At 38.2% G+C, this 21,759-nt stretch overlaps 1 protein-coding gene across 6 annotated transcripts in view; it reads right to left on the bottom strand.

Annotated features, from left to right (window-relative positions):
- The window catches only part of PCNX1 (pecanex 1), a 187,594-nt gene that overhangs the window by 6,613 nt on the left and 159,222 nt on the right, over nucleotides 1-21,759 (bottom strand). For all 6 annotated transcript variants that reach the window (XM_064292658.1, XM_064292660.1, XM_064292659.1 and 3 more), the window contains 8 exons: nucleotides 19,946-20,176; nucleotides 14,406-14,506; nucleotides 13,491-13,641; nucleotides 6,510-6,740; nucleotides 5,328-5,602; nucleotides 3,475-3,680; nucleotides 1,977-2,419; nucleotides 1,398-1,538 (listed from right to left, as the gene is read on the bottom strand). In XM_064292658.1, the coding sequence (XP_064148728.1) occupies nucleotides 1,398-1,538; nucleotides 1,977-2,419; nucleotides 3,475-3,680; nucleotides 5,328-5,602; nucleotides 6,510-6,740; nucleotides 13,491-13,641; nucleotides 14,406-14,506; nucleotides 19,946-20,176 (1,779 nt within the window). The remainder of the gene's footprint in view (nucleotides 1-1,397; nucleotides 1,539-1,976; nucleotides 2,420-3,474; nucleotides 3,681-5,327; nucleotides 5,603-6,509; nucleotides 6,741-13,490; nucleotides 13,642-14,405; nucleotides 14,507-19,945; nucleotides 20,177-21,759) is intronic.

The following is a 21,759-nucleotide window of genomic DNA, read 5'->3' as shown; positions in this document are numbered from 1 at the left end:
TATATACCAAAGATTCTTTATTTAGATAATGGGAGAGAAGATAAAGGTGGGGCGGGGAAGGAAAATTTTGCTTACATTTATTCTACAAGGGTTTCTCTAAGAAAAAAAGAATTTGCTCGGTGCACTTAATAAGAAGTAATCTTCCCTGGTTACTTCCACGTGATTTCTGTAGGCTCTTCTCTCTTGGATTCTCATGCCATATTAATACTAACTTGGGAGCATATATTTGGGTGCCTGGCATTTCTAAAAGGTTTAGGGCAGGCTGTCCAATAGAGTTCTCTGAGATGACAGTAATGTCCTGTTCTGTCCAATATGGTAGCTACATGCGGCTAGTGGGTCTAAGGAACTGGTTTGAAATTTTAATCATCCCATGTGGCTAGTGGTTACCATACTTGACAGCCCAGGTTTAGGTACTCAAATCCAGTTGCCTCTAATTCCTAGAATTTATTAAAATCCAATCATTTATGTGTGCTAGCTCAATGCCATATTTATTTTTAGCTCAATGCCATAAGGTGCTTGACAATTTTTACGTTTTTTTCCTGTAAGATAGAGTACTTGAGAACTTACGGGAACAATCATTCTCTCTTCCATGGGGGCTGAGGAAAAAAAGGGTGAAACCAAGGACTCCCATCAAATTTTGGTTTCAATAAAAGAAACAGTGATTTGTTAAGAATGGCTCTTCCTTTAACAAAGGGAGTCAAATGGGCATAATCATCTGTTACATGGAGAGCTAATATGCATCATGATAAAAAAAATTAAATATCAGTTAAAGAGGATAAGTATTTACAACAATGATGAATCTTTAAGACATAAATAAAAGACACTGGTACTTAGCTTAGTAATAATAAAACTAAGGCTACTGCTATGTAATTAAAAAAAATAATATATATATATATATATATATATACACACACTTAAATAGGAAGGCCAAGATCGAACCTGATAAACTGATTTGAGAATTAAACCTAAGTATATAGAAATTCAGGAAACACTGGTGGCGTAGTGGTTAAGTGCTACGGCTGCTAACCAAGAGGTCGGCAGTTCAAATCTGCCAGGCGCTCCTTGGAAACTCTATGGGGCAGTTCTACTCTGTCCGATAGGGTCGCTATGAGTCGGAATTGACTTCACAGCAGTGGGTTTGGTTTTTGGGTTTTTATATAAATTCAAGGAGAATTCAACTTATATATATTTAAGGTTTAATTCTCAAATAGTTTCATCAACTTTAATCTTTGCCTTCCCTTTTGAAAAAAATCTTTACTTACATAGTTATAGCTTTAGCTTTACTGGCGGCACAAGAGAAAAACAACATACATAAACTACCTAAAATCACACATACAAGTGAGCCACACTTCACAAAAAAGTCAGACCACCAGGCAACTGGCTTCCTAAGAACTTACATGGCCTTCCATGCCTTCCTGAGGATTCCAGTCTTTCCAACTGTTTCTCCCAGCTTTTAACCGAATTCCTTCGTCTGGCCACTGCAGCTCTTTCCTTTTTGACAGGTTGATCCCATCCAGAATTTGACTGGGATCCACAATCTATACAGTAAATAAATATGGGTAATTTCCAATTCATTTTTTCTTAATGATAAAAAATTACATAATTCTGAACAAAATTTCTTTGCGATTACTTCATAGGACTCCGTGTCTCAAGTTTTCTACTGGCTGTAAGGGAATAAAAAACTATCTAAAGAGCCACCTTCCAAATTCCCTTTAGTCTACTGGTAGACCTTATTGCCATAGCCACAATAGCTGGATAGTGACAACAACTAAATAGGGAACAAACAGCACTTCTGTAAAACCTGCTTGGTTTCAGGTTTTAAACTGGCAGAATTTTTTTAACATTCTGAAGTGTTCTAGCCTTTAGACTAAGAAATGTAAGTTGCGTCTTCACAAGAGCCCTTCATTCAACAAATCAAAGAAATGAAAACAAATGAGTAATCAAAACAGCACAGGAAGACTTCTGGGCTTACTCACTTGGACTCTGTAAACCACTTCCCCCTTTTTGGTGTGTGAATTATTGGCAGGACTTAAGCTGTTGCCCGGCTGTGCATCAGTGGCACTACTCTGACCTCCGTCTGTCCCAAGAAAGCCCACAAGAGTGTGATGTTTGCAGGCTGGGATGCTTTGGCTGGAACTACTGGAAGAAGGCAGGCCATGCTGCACACAGGTCAGGCCACTCTGGCTGTAGGGTTCCATCTGGTTCACCATAGAGAGGCGGGACTGGATGGACGAAGGTAAGTTGCGAAGCGATATCTGACTGGTGGAAGAGCGCCGACAAGGCACAAATCCTGTAGTGGACATCCGGAGAGATGAATGCCGGCTGCTATAGCAGTAAGAGGACTGGCTGGCTACTGAGGCCCGTGCAGGGGACTGTCTGATCAGGCTTGACTGTACAGAGTGAGAGCTGTGGCTAGTGCCTGAAGAAGGAGAGACAACAGCACACACTCAGAGTGGGATGGTCCCAATACAATTCTAAGACTTTCTCTCTTAAGCAGCTTCTTGCTGAATTTACAGAAGTTAGCATTTATACCTAAAACATTTTCTTTTGGTATTCTTATACATTTCTATAATTGAATTATTTAATTAGATATATGATTCATTTAGAATAACTACATTAAGTTTCAAGTAACCTTATTTATTTTTAATAATGCTTTATTGTGTTTTCAGAGAAGTTTGTACAAGTTCTGTTTCCATTTAACAATTACTGCACTTATTCAGAGACATTGTTACATTTTTCACAATGTTTTAACATTCTCATTAATTCTCTTCTGAATGTTTCATTTCCAGTAATCTGGTTTCCCTATCCCCTTACCCTTTCATCTTTGCTTTAATTGTTGACCATATGGTTATACCTAAAACTTTTAAAAGCTGTCAAAAAGTAATAAATATCTGAGATTTGTTTCCTTGTGTGGATTTTGTAATTTTTATTTGTTGAAGCTTTTTAAAATTCAAATTCTGGGGCATAAGAAAATACTAATAATTTACAGCAAACATCAGAATTTAAGTTTGGAATAAATCCTAAATTATCTTTCACAGGAATATGAAAAAAAATGAAAAAAATCCCTCTTTAATAAATCAGAAATGAAACATCTCACAGGAATGAGTCAGCCAGGAACAGTCATTAAAAAGCCTACTATGTGGTAAGCTTTGTACCATTATTTCTCAAAGTACAGTATTACTGCCCTTTCAGTCTATTTCAATGACAGCAGCACTGCTGAGAGAGACAATGAATACTACACCATGATTTTCATAAACACTAAGGAACTCCTACCAAATGTGAATTATCCGTAATACTGAGTAGCAGGTTCTTCTGCATATTTTTCAAGTGGCTTGACATGATTCTTCAGGCTTATCTTCAGGGTAATTAGGAATAAGTAATTAGTGTAAAAGAGTTACTAGAAAATAACCATTAGGTATACTGGAAACATAGCTAAGAGGCTAACATTAATCATATAATTTTGCTTCACATTACCTAGTGCTGGAGGACAGGATGTGACAGGCGGATGGAGTCCTGCTCCTGTTCCTTGCCCTGGGTTTCCAGTACTTCCTTGGGACACGTTGCTATGGGGATCATTGGCAGTTGTTGTGTTGTTACTGGTGCAGGAAGTTCCACCTCCGGTATCGGAATCTTCAATGTTGCCACCACTGTTACATCCAGCTCCACAACCTTTCCTTAACCTAGGAACAAACACCAGAACTGAGAGCACTGGTCTCAAGGTCACTTAAACATAGGTATTTTATCCTTTTTCCAGTTACTCTGAATTGTTAATGCTACTAATATTCACCCATGAAAATCTTTACGGTATAATCAATATTAAGAACAAAAAAGTCTGTTATGTTTTCAAAGAATGGCCTAAGAACTATAGCCCTCTAAAACCAAAAAGCAAACCCACTGCCGTCGAATTGACTCCAACTCATAGCGACCCTATATATCCCCCTTCATATTCGCTGTGTCACTTCTACCCGATCTATTTCACTCTGTACACTTGAACATCTTTCTTACACCATAATGAAGAACTGCACAGAACACAGTTGTATCATTAAAGTCACAGCTGAAAGTGGCATTTCTGCCCATGTCTGTTCAAAGACTGTGAAATACACAACTGAAAACCTAATTTACTTATGGTGTTGCTGTACCACACTAAACACCAAAAGTGATGCTATAATCACTTTTCCTCTTTATTTTTTAATCTCTGTGTAGGATGGCCAACTGTCCCAGTTTGCTCATGACTGTCCCAGTTTCCCACTGTTCCAGTTTAGCACTGAAAGTCCCATGTCCCAGAAAACCCCTCAGTCAACAAACCCCTGGTTTGTCCTGGGCAAGCCAGGACAGTTGGGCATCCTATTTCTATGCCATTTCTTAGAAGGCAAAAACTTAATCTCCTCAAGGTAATTCCAGCATAACAGACATTTTTTTGAAAAGAAAATTCTCTGAACACAACCCTGGTTTACGTTCTTCCGTTTGACGGCACTTGGTGTTAAAATGGTAGAACTTCACTAAGTGTTGGGTATTCCCAAAAGAATTTAAACACACCGATGTAAGAGAATTCACTGTTCTAATCACCAGATTCTGTTTTTCTTAAGGTCTCATAATTCTAACAATATTCTGATTTCCTCTCTTGGTTTCTATTTTAAGAATCTGAAGAACTCTCAGGAAACAGAAACAACTTTCTGTGATTCGTCTTCACCATCCACCACACTTTGATGTTCCTACACCATATATCATAATTTACTAGACAAAAAGCAGAGAAAAAATTCACGTGGATATGTAAAGACACGATATATTTGTGACCGGGGTGAAGAATGAACTGTTAAAAAGGCGGTTGTATCTCTGCACGGCACAGCCAGGAGTTTCCGCCTGTATGGGGTGCTCCCCGAACTGCTAGAACACACCGATAAAACAGAAGAAAATAATAATCAACCTCCACAAGTTTATGTTTTTCTCCTAGTTTGTTCTGTTTGCTGGCCCATTTACTCGGGCCAAAAAGAGTGAGCTACTCTGATCAATAGTAAGTACAAGCTATGGTGTTATTTTGTAACCTAGGAATCACAAGACAGTCAAGAAAAATTAAACAAGTAAACAAACAGGAACTTTTCAAGATTCTACCAAATGCCAGAGCAGTGGTTCCTAAACAGAGCTGTGCATTAGATTTATTTAATAAGATTTTGAAGATAAAAATGCTCAGGTTCTATTTCCTGAAATGCAGACACGATAGGTTTAGATTGTGCCATGGCACCTGTATTTTCCCTATGAGCTAATGCACACTACCTAGGTTAAGAGGGTCAAGATATAACACCCCTGAAAAATGCCACCCCATGGCTCACCTGTGCCAGGTGGATACTATGAAGTTTCTGATATTTCCCAAGCTGATAGGTCCCCCAAGAATTTCCTTAAGCTGTTCATGGCTGTCAGAGTAAGAAGTTGTCAGGGGTGAGACAAAGATTGGGTAGCCAATAGGTTGATCACAAGATGAGTTTATCATGTTTCTCAGAGCTTGCTTTGCATTTTGGATGCTACCTCTCTCTGGGTTACGGTTACGAAGAAAAACAAGCTCCTGCTGTTGGCCTGCCCAAAGACCTCGGACACATTCCTTGTTCACCTGAAGACAAGAATACACGGGAATGAATTTAAAGGGTTAAGAATAAAATTCACATAAACAGAAGAGCAGAAATGGAAGAGATAAAAATTCATTATGATAACCAACTGTAAAAAGTAGGAGACAAATATAAGGAGATCACATTTGAATAGAAGCTACCCAATTTCCTTTGTCACTCTCAGGCTAGTAGATAATAAGCACCCATAGGGCTCCTTCCCTTGCTCTCTCTTGTGAAAATATCAAGCAAAATGTTGGGGTCCATTTAGCTTTTCAAATTGAAGCACTAAATGTGTAAGTGAGCTAATTGATATTTTTTATAGGAATGAGGGTAGCAAATATTTGGACTTGAAATGAGGTTTCTGACATTTACTGGTTGATTAAATGACACAGATAAAAAGTAAACTATTACAGACTCAAAAAAAAAAGTTCCAAATCAGCCTCATAAAATCTGAGATGTGTGGGAATACAAAAACAAACAAGGGAAAGTTAAGAATGAAGCATTCACAGTTAGCTGCTGATCACTGTCAAGTACAGGATATGGTGTTATTTTGCAACCTAGGTTGGTTTTTTTTAGGAATCATATCACATTAGCAATACAGTGCTGACATTTTAAGAAGAGATGCTACCCAGATCTCATGTATAATAGACACCACATTGCCATGAACTGGATAAAAGACTGCCAAAATTGAAATAAGCAAAATTTCTAAAGCTTTAAGGCACATGAGAAAAGTTCAAAGGACAGAATAAATCACTGAAAAAATAAGTCAAAATTATTATAAACAATAAACACGAATGTAGTATGGTCATTATTTCTTTTCATTATAAAAAATCTTTTTTAGTCACTATCTAAAAGTTTGGATCAAGTTATTTAAGCTCCATTTTTTCAGACACGAAGACCTCAGAAACGTACTTTAATGACCCTGAAGCTAAGGTGGCGCCTATTGAGCATGATAATTTTGTATTCATTGGTGCCGTCGTCCATGACGTGCCGCAACGCGAGCAAGGAGGGGGAGCTGGCAAGGACAGCACTCCGCCACGCGGGGTCCCCTTCATGGGCTATCACGAGGTTTTTTTCATGAGAGACGATGGCTTCATAGAGGACACTAGGGTCATCGTATTCATCTGGGGAAGTAAAATGATCCTAAACACAGAAATTAAAAAAAATACTGTTTTTAGGAAGAAGAGAATGATTTCCAGGATGACTAAAAACTTTTATAGTTACTAAATGAAAATTCTTATTTCACATGAGTACATGTTAACATTATTCGAGATAAATGACGATTCTTAACCATAACCAAGTTAGGAATTAGCTCATCACTGTTACGACCACTTCTGTACGTTGCTCAGTCCAACTCTCTCCTCTAAGGTTTAGATAAATAGACACCATTTTTACTTTTTACACATTTTCTTTGTTTTTCTTATTCAAGTTGGTTGTTTCTATCTTCATTCATGTATTTATAAACATTTTCTTTTAAAGGATTATTTTGCTGTTATCAGTTTACATAAAAGGTCTCTAAATTGTGTTCCTTTTTAACTAGATACTTCGCATAAAGCTTCATCTGTAGAATGACTCTAATTTACCATTTTATCCGGCCTCTCGTCTTTAAGGGTATGCCTCAAAGCTATGAGTTTTCAGGAGAGATTAAGGCCTAGTCCTAAAGGAGGGGTCGCTGGTGGTGCAAATAGTTAACATGCCTTATGCTAATGGAAAGGTTGATGGTTTGAGTTCACTCAGAGTTGCCTTGGAAGAAGGGCCTGGTGATCTACCTCTGCAAAATCAGCCATTAAAAACCCTACAGAGCAGGTTCTCATGGGGTTGCCATGAGTTGAAGTGACTCAACTCGACAACTGGTAATCCCAAAAAAGCTAGTAAGGTCTTCCCTGAAAAATCTCTTGGTCTTAATAACTACTCCTTTATTTGATTAACATTTATTCAATATTTTCCATAGGCAGAAGTCTGTAGCAGGTAGTATGAATGAAACAAAGAAGTATATGAAATATACTCCCTTTAAACCAAAAAACCAAACCTGTTGCCATCAAGCTGATTCCGATTCATAGCGACCCTATAGTATAGAGTAGAATTGCCCTGTAGAGTTTCCAAGGAGGGTCTGGTTCATTCAAACTGCCGACCTTTTGTTCAGCAGCAGTAGCTCTTAACCACTATACCACCATGATTTCCACATTCCCTTAAGGAACTTACAAATTAATACGTGACACAGGACACATACTCAAATAATCATAACACCAATTTGCATTTTTTAAATGGCCTGAGTGTTCAGGAAATGCAAACATTATACTGGCTACCTTTGTATTTACAGCTGGGAGGTAGTAAATTTTCACACCCAGGTAAAGTAACTCATTTGTACTCAAAGCCAACTGACTAGTGTGTGTGCTTGCTGAAGGGGAGGGGAAGGAGAGGAGGGAGATAGCCTCAGAGTCTGGGGGCTGGGCTATATGAGAATGCAAAATAAATGAGTTCTCCAATACGCTCCAATACAAAGAAAATCTGGCTCTTAACAAGAACCTAGCATGAAGGTTGGGCAGGTAATACCCACATTTCACACGTTATCAAAATAAAGCTCAAAGAGACTCAGCTGCTTCCTAGGTTTAGTAGTAAATGGTAATGCCAGGGCTTGAACTTAGATTTTTATTGAGTATTTTTGCATTCCATTAGAAAAAATTATATGATTATAAAAGTTAACTAAAAGAACTGTCGAGTTCAGGTGATGTGATTAGGGAAGGCTACACAATGGAGGTGGTCTTGCGCCAAGCCTTAAAGAAGGAATACAATGTCAGTGGAGGGAGATGGGCAGTGTGAGTGAAAAGGAATGGACTCCAAGCAGGGAAACCTATAGGGTAAGAGCACAAAAGGTCAGTGAAGAGATAACGACAATTATAGCATAAAGTCTCTTTGTGGGAACTAGGTACCTATTCCACTGCCAGGCATTGTGCTGGGGACTGCAAATATAGTAGTGAACGAGGTGGATACAAACACTGCGCTCACATGCCTTACAGCCTAGTGGGAAAACAGTGAGAAAATTAGATAACTGGCTTTTTGAGCAGAGTCGAGTACCTCACTGGTGTCCCCTCCAGATTTCTTTTTCTAGGCTGGTGCACTCATCTCTCTTCTGCTTTTGAGTGTTAGCTTGAAACAGCTCACAGCTGTTCTCCTAAGAACTGCCTTTAGCTGATGGGAGCTGCCTGGACAGGAAATGCTGGGGAATTGGTGTTACTCAGGTTGCAGGCACCCTCTGAAATCGGGCTGAGGCTAGAATCCAGCTGAAACACATCTTTGCTTAGCTTCTTCCCCTGTTCTATCCTTCTCCCATCACTGCCTTACAGAATTTTCTTGAGAGAACTCTCTGGATAAATCTCTTGAAAGAATCTTGGCCTCTAGCTCTGCTTCTAGGGAAGCCGATCTAAGGTAACATTCATAACAAAATGCTGGTAGGTGACTCTTGACTTTTGTACATTGTACACCAACTCTCCTTTCTTTTAAATGCTGACTTCATATTTTCCTATACCAGCAGATGTCTACATGTCATATGGTATGCTTTCTACTAGCAAATAGTTCCATTTGGAAAGGAATACCATTTTTGTATAGCAGTACTGGTGCAATTATTTGAATGAAAAATAAAAGTCTAGACAGGCAATAATCACCTAAAATGGACACAAAGATGGAAATCGTTAGGCATAGCAAAAGGGGAGATTTTAATTTTGTTCAAGTTTCTTTTCACTGGACATAAGATGGTTGAATGAGTATATAAAATTCTGTGTATATCAGTGCAGCACTATTTTCATGACAAAACATTTTAAATAAGCAGAACGTCCATGGACAAGGAAATGGCTGAATAAATTGTGGTAAAAATTATGGAATCTGGAATACTATAGAGCCATTAAAATATATGAGGTACCTCTGTACGTACTGACTTGGAAACATGCCTGTGTTATACTAAATGGAAAAAAAAAGGGATGCATTACAGATCAATTTGTATCACACAATTAAAATTTTTAAAAGGAAAATATATATACATAGATGGAAATGTCTGTAGGAACTTGGGGGAGGAATGAGAAAATATATTCATCAAATTATTGGCAGCGATTGCTGCTTGGGGGTAGAGTAGGACAGCATGTGGTGATGGAAAGATGTTTACTTTTGGGTGGTTTATCTTTTTAATGTTTTTCAGTATTTTCAAATAAACAAAAAGAAATAATGACCCAGTTCTTCTGGGAAAAGTTTTGGGAAGCATTTTAGAAACATACTTTAGAAGCTACAAGCAGATGCCTTTGATGACTGGTCTATTCCACCTCTAACACCCATGAGATTTCTCAGAGACTAGTAAGAAAGGAAAAACAAGTGAGGAGGAAACATGTTTTACAAAATGATTAAAAAGAGGACAAGAAAGAGGGCACAGAAGGAAGGCAACTGGCTTATTTCCTCTGAGTTTTGGTTAATCTTCATCTACAAAATGGGATTTAAATAACTCTCTGGGTTAGTGTGATACAATGAGATACCAAAGCACTTTATAGAATTGTTAGTTTGAATTTCCAAAATGTAAGCACAAAAAATACTTTACATTGATATACTTTAGATATCAAATCTAAAGAAACTTTTGTAAAAAATTTATATAGAATGCTTCCAGGTAAACCCATATCAGATTTAGGTTATACAGCTATAAGGGGGAGAGAGAGAGAAAAGAAAAAAGGAAAGGAAAAAACAAAATCTAAAAATACACACGAAGTGCTAAAAACATACCATCAAAGATTATGTCTGAAAGGCAAAAGGGTCATAGAAATTTTATATTTTTAGCTCTCTCAGACTCAGAACAGAAATCCTTTTTTTTAAAGTTTGAGGTATAATTTACATACAAGAAAATGCACCCATTTAAAGTATACAGTTAGATGCATTTTGATGAACCTGCATGCCCATGTAATCACTGCCGTAATCTAAGTATAGAACATTTCCATCACTCCAAAAAATTCCTTCCTGCCCTTTGGCATTCCATCTCTACCCCTAACCCCAAGCGACCTCTGATCTACTTTCTGTCACTATAAATTAGTTCTGCCTGTTTTAAAATCTATATAAATAAAATCACACAGAGCGCACTCTTTTTTTATGTCTGGCTTCTCTTGCTCTGCAGCATGTTTGAGATTCATTCATGTTGTGGCATGTAACAACAGATGGTTTCTTTTAATTTCTGAGTAATATTCTATCATGTGGATATAGCACAATTTGTATGTTCATCTGATGGGCATTTGAATTGTTTCCAATTTGGGGCTATAACGAATAAAGTTACTCTGAACACTTGTGTATGGTCTTTGTGTAGACATATGCTTTCATTCTCTTGGGTAAACATCTAAGAGTAGAATTGCTGGGTCACACGGCAAATGCACGCATAAATTTTCTTTTTAATATTTAAGCCTATTGTTCACTTTATGGATTTTCATGAGTACATGATGAACTTTGGAGATGATCAGCACTGATCTGTCTGTCTTTTCCAGGTCCGAGAGCTCCTCACAGGTAGCCCAACGTCTGGCTCAAAGTGATGCTCAACATCAAACCAAACCAAACCCACTGCTGACCAGTCGATTCTGACTCATAGCAACTCTGGAGGACAGAGAACTGCCCCATAGGGTTTCCAAGGAGCTACTGGTGGATTCGAACTGCCCACCTTTTGGTTAGCAGCCTAACACTTAACCACCGTGCCACCAGGGCTCCAATAAATGTATGCTTGATACCCAAAAACCCATTGCTGTTGAGTCAATTCCGACTCATAGCGACACCATAGGACAGAGTAGAACTGCCCCACAGTTTCCAAGGAGTGCCTGGTGCATTGGAACTGCCAACCTTTCGGTTAGCAGCCACAGCACTTAACCACTATGCCACCAGGGTTTATGCTTGATATGTGAATGCTACTTGGAACTTTATAGGTCAATCTATATCACATATCAGAATTACAAGAGGGGCTTCTTCCAGTTGCATTTATGCCTGTCCTCACTCCCCAACCCCACTATTCCTAAGTTCCCAATTCCTCCTCATTCTCCCTGTCTCTCACTGTTGTTGTGAGTCTTGGCTAACGATAGGCGTACGCTGTAGCCAGAGTGTTGGGCCTGAAAACAAGGTAGAGAACTACTAGAATAGGCAATAGTGCCCAAACCAAATAAATGTGTAAAGGAAATGGCCCCGGCAGCAATAGGAAAAAGGACGTGTATGGAATGACTAGAGGCAGAGACTTAAGGTTGGAGGCTACCACCATAGGCTATGAACTCTGCCAGATGGAGACAAGATATCTGTCATAATGTTTAGAAGATGTCTGTCAGAAGCTGAACAGCCATATAAAAGAGAGCATGTCTCACACAGCAGATATATAATTGGTGCCTTTTAAAATATTCTGTAGTTTTAGAAACATTTTCACCTGAAATCATTATCTTTTTCTTTTAAATTCATTGAATTTTATCTCAAGACTCTAAAGCTAGTCTGAAAAAGACAATTCTATTTGATCCCAAATAAATATTTTCCCCATCACCCTCAAAAGCATTTTTCAGAGATTTTCAAAAAATATAACTTTCATTAGTAATGCTCTTAAAGTAACTCTTATGGGAATTCAACTAAATTTCAGTATTTTATGTTGTATTAAAATCACTTAAAAAGTGATTGAGACTTTATTTGGGGGAAAAACAGATTCAATCAGATTTGAGCACAAAAAAACCAAAAACCAAACCTGTTGCCGTCGAGTCGATTCCGACTCATAGTGACCCTACAGGACAGAGCAGAACCACCCTATAGAGTTTCCAAGGAGTGCCTGGTGGATTCGAACTGCTGACCTTTTGGTTAGCAGCCGCAGCTCTTAACCACTATGCTACCAGGGTTTCCCATTAGAGCACAGCAGATACATTTTAACGAGTCTTTTTATTATGTGGTCTCTATCATCAGACCTGATTAATTATTTTCAAGTAGAATGATCAGGGCAGCAAATGCCAGTATTTAATTTAGCAATCAAATTCTTGAAATGATCTAGGTCTTTGCAAGTACATTTCTAGGCCTCATTTTAACTTTATTACTCTACCAGGATTACTTAACTAAGGCTAAATCTATTCTAACGATTCTTTATTCTACATAACATGCTAAATGAAACTTAAGATTCCATAACAGCAGCCTATTTATAACACTCCTAAACTGTTACTACGCTGCATTTGGAGTTGGCTAGTATTCATGTAGGAAACCCTGGTGGCATAGTGGTTAAGTGCTACAGCTGCTAACCAAGAGGTCGGCAGTTCAAATCCGCCAGGCGCTCCTTGGAAACTCTATGGGGCAGTTCTACTCTGTCCTCTAGGGTCGCTATGAATTGGAATCGACTCAATGGCATTGGGTTTGGTTTTCTTTTTTTGGAGCATTCATGCAGGAAAGATGCAAAAATTGCAATCACATGAAAATAAACCTGTGGCTGTCAAGTTGATGCTGACTCATAGTGACCCTACAGGACAGAGTAGAACTGCCCCATAGGGTTTCCAAGGCTGTAAATCTTTATAGAAGCAGACTACCACATTTTTCTCCCCTGGAGCAGTTGGTGGGTTTGAACCTCAGACCTCAGTTAGCAGCCGAGTACTTAACCACTGCCAAAGACCTTTATCTCCAGCTTGCCATTGCTTAAATTTTTCTTCAAGTTATTCTTGCCCAGATCAGTCACCCTCTAATATTAATGTTCACATTCACTGTTAGAAACATAGGTTCAGGCTTCTAAGATTTAATATCTTGCTATGAATCAGATTTTTCTTAATTTCAGATCAGAATTATTTCTCAAAAAGTTTCTAAGAAACATATAATTTGGAAGGTCAAGTGAAAAATGATCAGTAAAAACCAGTAATGATATTAGAAATCTCATCTTCTTACCTGATGAAGTTTAATGGACATACGGATTCCAGGGACTACTACTTTTCTTAGCAATTCCATGTCAGCAAAGATCCACTCATCTCGAATTGAAGAAATACGGAAATCTCCCTTAAATAGGGCATGCAATCCATAGAGGAATGACTCTAAATTACTGTTAAGATTGGAGATAAAGATTCACATATTTTGACAGTGAAAGGTCTTCCGCTATACTGATTCTTACATTTGGTTGTGGATCATGACCATCTGGGGGCGTTGTGAAAATAGAGATTCCAGGAACTAATGTCAGAACTCTTGAATCAGAATCACAGGAGATAGGGCCTGTTTGACCTGGGACCCGTGCTTATGAACACTATAATACTGAGTCCATGAAAATAAACGAAAGATAACGAGCTTATACGTTAAAATAAAAAAGAAGGGTCTAATGGAAATCATGTAGGAATCACAGAGACTTAAAATATCAGTTATTTCTTATTTCCAATTCATATAAATGCATACTTCGAGAAATTCAGTTTGTACTTCGAGTCCCAAAATTCAATGTACAACTATTTTAAAATTATGAATGTTCTAGACAAAAGCTGTTTTTTAAATTTAAATTTTAAAAGTTGTACATTAAATTAGAAAAACAAATGTAAATGGGAGACCAATAATATTTGATGATATGATTATTTTTTTAACCATCTTAAATCCATTAAATTCTCATCAATATTTACCCACACATATGTGTGAATTTTAAAAGCCAGCTCTGTTAATCAGCTAATAGAACTCAACTACATGCAGCAAAAAGATCTACACAAATATCAAATCTAAAGAAACTTGCAATACATTTGCATAGAATGCGTCCATGTAAAATTATGTCGGATTTAGGTTATATGGCTCCCCATATTGTCTTCATGAGAACAGAAATGCCTCTCATACCTAGACATATGGTGGGAGGCAGTGCCCAAAGCTCTCCGTCCCAGAACACAGAGTCCATAACAAAGAGTCACCAGGGATGAATCTTTGTCCACATCCACGGGCTTAAAAAAAAAAAAAAAAAAAAGTACGTTAGTCATCAGAAAGGTAGTAAGTATTTAACAAATCAGAAGATACCTATTTAATAAATCAGTGAGAGGATAAAGAACTCAACCAGAGCATAATTTCTCTCTCTTCAAATAAAAGTTCGAATGAAAATAAAGTTAGCAACAAAAGGGTATAAAATAAATTATGAGTTGTAATCTTTAAACAAAATCCAATACTTTATAATACTGGAACATAGTTTTAAAAAACCTGGCTGTATTATAAAGTATTAGGATCTTAGCTAAAGATCTCAAAGTACTTCCTGGTATACTAATTTCTGACATTGTGTTAGCCTTAAAATATACCATTCAATGAGTTGTGTCTGGCCATAACCTGGCAAGGAGGCTGTTAGTGACAGCTGTGTCATCCAATCTATAACTATCAAATTGATGTGTATACTGTTTCCATCTTTTTTTCTTTTAAAATAACTGCATGCCTTGACAATTGAAGGAAGACGGTAGATCACCTCTCCTTCCTGGCCCAGGAGAGCCTAATAATATTCACTGATATGTAAGTTAACATAATGTTTTACCTTGTTATAAATACTAGATAAAATCTTGGTATCTCAGTTACTAAGACATTCTTTAGGGCAGTGGTTCTCAAAGCATAGTCCCAGGACCACCACCATTAGAAGCTGGGAACTTGTTAGAAATGCAAACTCTTGGGCCACTCAGACCTTATACAGTCACAATTCTGGAGCTGGGTTCCGGCAATGACCCCTCAGGTGACTCTAACGTTAGCTAAAGTTAAACAATCACTGATACAGGTTAATAATGAGCTTAATTATTTTAATTTTGCAAGTGATATATATTTTCAGCTTTATAAATCATTTCACTTATAAACAAAAAAGGGGCAAATATATCAATTTAATATTGATTGGTCAATTTAATTAACATATTAGTCAATTCTGTTAATTTATTGTAATCATAAGAGGATTTTAAAATTTAACTTAATTTCATCTATAATAAATGTACGCCTACAAACAAAAAACTGTGTAAGAGATGCCTAATTGTTTATCAATTAGACTGTTTCCAAAGATATATTATCTCTTATAGTAAGTATACATCCTGGTTTAATCAAACTGACTCTCTGAAAGAATTCTGGCTCCACCTTACAAAACTGTAGATAAAGAGTAAGAAAGCACTTGTTTTAAGAAACAGGAAAGAAAAAAAGAGAGCAAGTATGTGAGTACAAATTTGAAGTTATATAAATGATAAAAGTACGTGTGACTTTTTCTTCATTCTCCCCTGGCCCTGACAATTTTCTATGATTAAAATGTTTGGCGTTTGTGATGAGGAAAAAAAAATTACAATTTAGTTCAGGCTTCTGCTTCTCATCAAGATGGAGTAATAGAGCACCAAAGAACTGTACACAACACATGAACAATGGTTTGCAGACAATGGACATTTGGCGGGGCAGGATACTAATCTCTGAGAGATGTGAAACAAATGAGGTGAGCCTTATGATTGACCCAACTTGCTGACTAGAGTTACCAGGCTACAATGCAAGGAACAAAGGTGAAACCTAGAGGTCTCCAACTTGAGGAGACAGCTGGGAGTCTGAGAGGGTCAAGGCAAGTAGAGTTCAGAGGGCAAAGTACCAGAAAAAAAAAGCTACATAAAAAACTCCAGATATCTGCAGATGGTCCCTGTTGAGTCTTCATCCGAGTACTGATCAACACATGCAGCAACGACCCAAGGTTGGGAAAAGAACCACCAGAAAGAAGCAGAAAGTGGCAATGTAAAATCTTGTGCTTGGCTATACTACTCAGAAGTACCAGCCTCAGTAACGGGGAAAATTTAGCCCTAAACTTAATGCTGCTCTGGTCTTTCTTTCTAATTTGGCATTCCAGGTAGTTGTACTGCACTAGGAGTTGGAAATGACCCAATGGCAAAGGGTTTGGTTTGGTTTTGGTTTAGGACCACATTTATGAGTTGAGATTGACTTGACAGTAACAGAGTTTTTTTATTTTTCAGGACAGTGTTTAGAAAAAACATTATTTCAATGTCTTTAGAAGATATATATAGCTAGTATATGGAAAATTATTCCCTCCTAGCATACATAGCACTTACTGATGAAGATCAACAACTATAGCCTTTAGTATGGATTGCACGTCAACATAAAGAAAACAAAAATCCTTACAACTGACCAATAAGCAACATCTTGATAAATGGAGAAAAGAATGAAGTCGTCAAGGGTTTCATTTTACTTGGAGCCACAACAATGCCCATGGAAACAGCTGTCAAGAAACCAAAAGACGCACTGCATTGGGCAAATCTGCTGCAAAAGTCCTCTTTAAAAAGATGTTACTTTGAGGACTAAGGTGCACCTGACCCAAGCCATGATATTTTCAATCACCTCATATGCATGTGAAAGCTGGACAGTGAATAACGAAGGCTGAAGAATTGATGCCTTTGAATTATGGACTTGGCGAAGAATTTTGAATATATTATGGACTAACAGAAGAACGAACAAATCTGTCTTGGGGGAAGTACAGCCAGAATGTTCCTCGGAAAAGAGGAAGGCAAGACTTCTCACATGTACTTTGGACATGTTATCAAATGCAACCAGTCCCTGGAGAAGGACATCATGCTTGGTAGAGGGTCAGTGAAAAAGAGGAAGACCCTCAACAAGATGGACTGACACAGTGGCTGCAACAACGAGTTCAAGCGTAACAATGATTGTGAGGATGGCACAGGACTGGGCAGTGTTTCGTTCTGTTTTATATAGGGTTCCTGTGAGTTGGAACTGACTTGATGGCACCTAACAAAAACATGAATATATATACGGTAAAACCTGAGAAAGCCGGAATCTGTGTAAGATAGGAACACTCAAATATTTTCCACTAATAGAGAGTGACCGAAAAGTGGTAAGCTGCACCCCGTCAAAGGTGGAAAATTTGAGAGACCTGGAAAAACAAGGCAATCTCTCACAGATTTCACTGTAATTAGAGAAGAAAGAAATATGATTTTTGAAATTTCTATTTAGTGTAGAACACTATTTGGGAAGAACACTTTGGAAAAAGAGTTTTGAGGCAACTTTCTGCCATTTAGGTGAGGGCACCAGAGCTTAGAGTCAGCAAATCTTTCCAGCTTAATTAAAAACTTCCCCAGGAAGAGGCTATTCTGGGAATGGTGACTCAGAGAAAAGAATGCACAATTTTAAGGAGGTAGGGATAATCACTTTCAATTTAAAAGAAAAACTGGAATGGCTGCAGAACATAATGAAAGTGGTGATTAATGTCACTGAATAAAACCAAAACCAAACCCAGTGCTGTCAAGTCAATTCCGACTCATAGCGACCCAACAGGACAGAGTAGAACGGCCCCACAGAGTTTTCAAGGAGCGCCTGGAGGATTCAAACTGCCGACCCTTTGGTTAGAAGCTGTGGCATTTAATCGCTACGCCACCAGGGTTTCCATGTCACTGAATAGCACATGTAAAAAGTTTTAAGAGTATATAGCTGGAAAAATGCAATTGATAACTTTTCTTCCCTTTGGATGATTCTTATAAGAATTACATTACACAGAATATAAGCCTGACTGACCTAGTAATAATAAGCCATCTGAAGAGACTGGAGATATCCAAGTTTGGACACAAACTTTCTGAATGCATGAATTAGCCACTGGGAGGACTTCCTCAAGTGATGTCCATGACCTCAGGAATAATCTATAAGAGAAGGGTCCTGAAGTTTAGGAAAGATGGACCCCTGTTCCTGGGTGGGAAGAAAATAAGTTCCTAGCCCAGGTGACCATGAGAAAAACAAAACTAAAGTAGCCAGTATCATCTAAGCCAGAGAAAGGCTATTAGAATAATATGATCACCGCCCTCAACAACAACAAAACTCAAGTCTAAACTATTCTAAGTATATTTCATTTTTGAAAAAGTAAAATTGCTCATCACGGGGTTAGAAGCAGAGAAGTTTAGTCCTGTTTCTGAGCCTCTTCTGAGGTTCTTTTACCCTACTCTTTCTCCCTTCTTAAAAAAAGTGCTACTCAACTCAGTCAATATTATTGTGCTTCTAGTATAAAGCTCAAAGGCCACCGTTTAGAGAAGTACAAGGATGCTCCCTTTCTTACTGATGAAGTAAAAAGACAAGAGACTGATATGATAAGGTTTCTTACTCTAAGTAGCTGCAACACAAGGCATAAAGCAGGTGCTAAACCTAAAGCTGGTCAGGGTTAAAAGGCACTGGTTGTAAAGGTGATCTGTGGTCAAATTAATCCTGTACACAGGATGCTGGTGGTTCAATACACAATGCTGTGGCTTGCAAAAGGAGTCTTGGTGGTACAATGGTTAACCACTTAGCTGTTAAGTGAACCCACCAGTGACTCCTTGAGGGAAAAGACCTGGAGATCTGTTTCAATAAAGATTACACCCTGGGAAACTGTGAAGAGCAGTTCTACTCTGTCCTGTAGGGTCACTATGAGTGAGAATCAACTCAACAGCACACACTACCACCACCACGGCTTGGAAAGCAATAGTGGTGATCAGGATTAGGTTCTGGAACCACAGGCTGTGGTTATTTCACACAGAGTCTGGCCAGGGGGCCAATTATTCCATGAGGGCCACGAAACCTAGAAGGAAGTAGTAGTATGCTGAGGTCTCATCTTACCTTTAGGAATGAGCAATTTAGGAATGAGTCATATACCAAGGCTTCTCCAAGTGCTGATGGGAGCAACTTGAATTAAAATTACCCAAGGTGATGCAGATTTTGGGGTCCCAGGTTAGATATACTGACTCAGAATCTCTCAGGGAGACCCAGAGATCTGCATTTTTACAAGTTCCTAGGTCGTTTTTACCCACATTAACATTGAAAAGCCAATGGTCTAGATCTACATGTCTAAAATGGTAACCACTAGCCACTTGTAGCTATTAAAATAAAATTAAATACAATTAAGAATTCAGTTCCTTAGTTGTACTAGCCACATTTCAAGTGTTCAATAGCCACATGTGGTTAATGGCTACAACACTGGACAGCACAGATCATTTCGATCATTGCAGAGAGTTCTATCAAACAGCACTGTTCTCACTTTAGATTTGGGAAAAAGGTACTTAATTATCCTTAAGTCTAGGTGGGCTCTCCAAAATGTAGTCTTCAAGAAGGCATTCAATGTTATTGTAATTTGAGTATGTGCATGCGTAACGTGGAGGGGGGCTACTCGAACAGTGAGATTAGGACACTGAAAATGAAAGAATGAAGGTGGTCACTTTATTAAACCTGTTTTTGGCAGAGTTGGTTGGTGTAGTCCAACCACAATGAACCAGAATAAGATCAGAAAGAACTACAAAAAAAAAAACAAAAAAAAACTGACCACATAATAACAAACAGGGATACTCCTTCCATCTCTGAAAAAAACCTGGATTCAAAGACTTGTAAGTGAAATCAAGTACCCCTACCTTTGCTCTTCGGGAAGAGCAATACTCTATCCAGTTGAGGTAAATCACACAGAAACTCTCCCTGGATATGCCTGCTAGTCGATGGTCATAGTCTTCATCAATGTTTGGATTAAACGTTGGGTCCACATCAACATAATTTCGATCTGCGCAGAGACGTAGTCCTTCTTGCATTGTCTCGTTAGCTAGCCACTCCTCTAACTTAGAGGAGGTTGTAACATAATAAATGATACCCTAATGTGGAAAAGATTTTTAAAAATTCAGGTTAAATCACAATTTGAACTGATTCTAATTCCTCAGTAAAATAAACTGATTGTGTCGACTGATAAGGTAGCTCAAAAAATATTTCATTCTAGCTCAATACTATATGTATACATTTTAAGAATGCTATAATACTGTATCTCAGGTCTTCCTGAATGGAGAAAAAAAAAATTAATGCTTTAAAATCAGAGCCATAAATTCAGCAAGGCAACTTCAAAACAACTCCTCGTCTGTTGACTTAAAAGCTTTTGAATTTAGGATATTTTAAGCAAGGTGAAAAGCTTTTGTCACAGTGCATCTATTAGAGAAATTTCTCATAGAGAGCTATTAAACCATCTTGTGATGCTAGTCGGGGATAAAAATATAGCTAATTAAAAAGTAATACATAATATTTAGAACTAGATACAGACAATGCCCTATACACACTAACACATGTCAAATATGTTGTAAAAGCAATCTCTTTAGCTTCATGGGGTTGGGTTTAACCAAACATTAAATGCAAGAATCAAGGGTTGAGCATGAATAAGGTGGTATGTAGAGGTAATGGCAAAACATGGAAAATTTAGAAATGGGTCATTAAAACTTAGCACAGATTTTCCTCTTGGAAACACTGACTTCAGCTGGAAGCCCCCAAATCACAGCCACGCTGTATTTCTGTAAAATCTTCGGCAAAATAATTCACTGGAATAGCTGTGCAATAAAGAATTAACCTTGCCTAAAGTTTTTTTTTTAAAGTTTGGGTTTTGCCCTGGGCTCCTCTGAGGTAATCTCTGCTCTTCTTGTTAGTTACCACTGAGTTGGCTCTGACTCATGCTGACCTTATGTATACAGAAAAAAACATTGCCCAGTTCTATGCCAACTTCATGACTGTATTTTGAGTGCCTTCCAACCTGGGGCTCACCTTCCAGCACCAAATTGGGCATCTTCCTGCTGAGATCCATTTGGTTTCCACTGGCTAATTTCCGGAAGTAGATCGCTAGGTCTTTCTTCCTAGTCTGTATAATCTGGGAGCTTCGCTGACACCTGTCCACGATGCGTGATCGTGCTGGTGCATTTAAAATACCAGTGGCATAGTTTCCAGCATCATAACAAAACACAAGCCACCACAGTAGGACAAATGAGTGGTAGGAAAAAAAATCTCTAAACCCTTGGAATGTCCTGCCTAATAAGAGCATCTTTGTTTCCCTGAGGACCTTGGGCCATGCCAATTAGTCTATGCTAACAGTGTGACTTATGTTGAGGGATCCTGGGTCAAGCAGTATCAACTTGACCTCTGGAGGGGCTGGGTATTAAGGTCAGCCACATGGTCAGTCAACCATGCCTACAGGACTGAGCCCCCAATAAAAACTCTGGACACTGAGGCTTGTGCAAGCTTCTCTGGTTTATGGGCACACATCATTGCTGGGAGAAGTAAGGGCTGTCTGCACAACTCCACTGGGAGAGTACAACTGAAGCTCTGTGCCTTGGTGTCTTCTGGACACTTACCTATGTGCCTCTTCCCTTGGCTGATTTTAATCAGAATCCTTTTGCTGTAATAAATTATAACCATGAGTATA

The sequence above is a fragment of the Loxodonta africana genome, chromosome 10 (genome assembly GCF_030014295.1).
Source record: "Loxodonta africana isolate mLoxAfr1 chromosome 10, mLoxAfr1.hap2, whole genome shotgun sequence".
Classification (NCBI taxonomy): Eukaryota; Metazoa; Chordata; class Mammalia; order Proboscidea; family Elephantidae; genus Loxodonta; species Loxodonta africana.
This window is presented reverse-complemented; position numbering and strand designations above follow the sequence as displayed.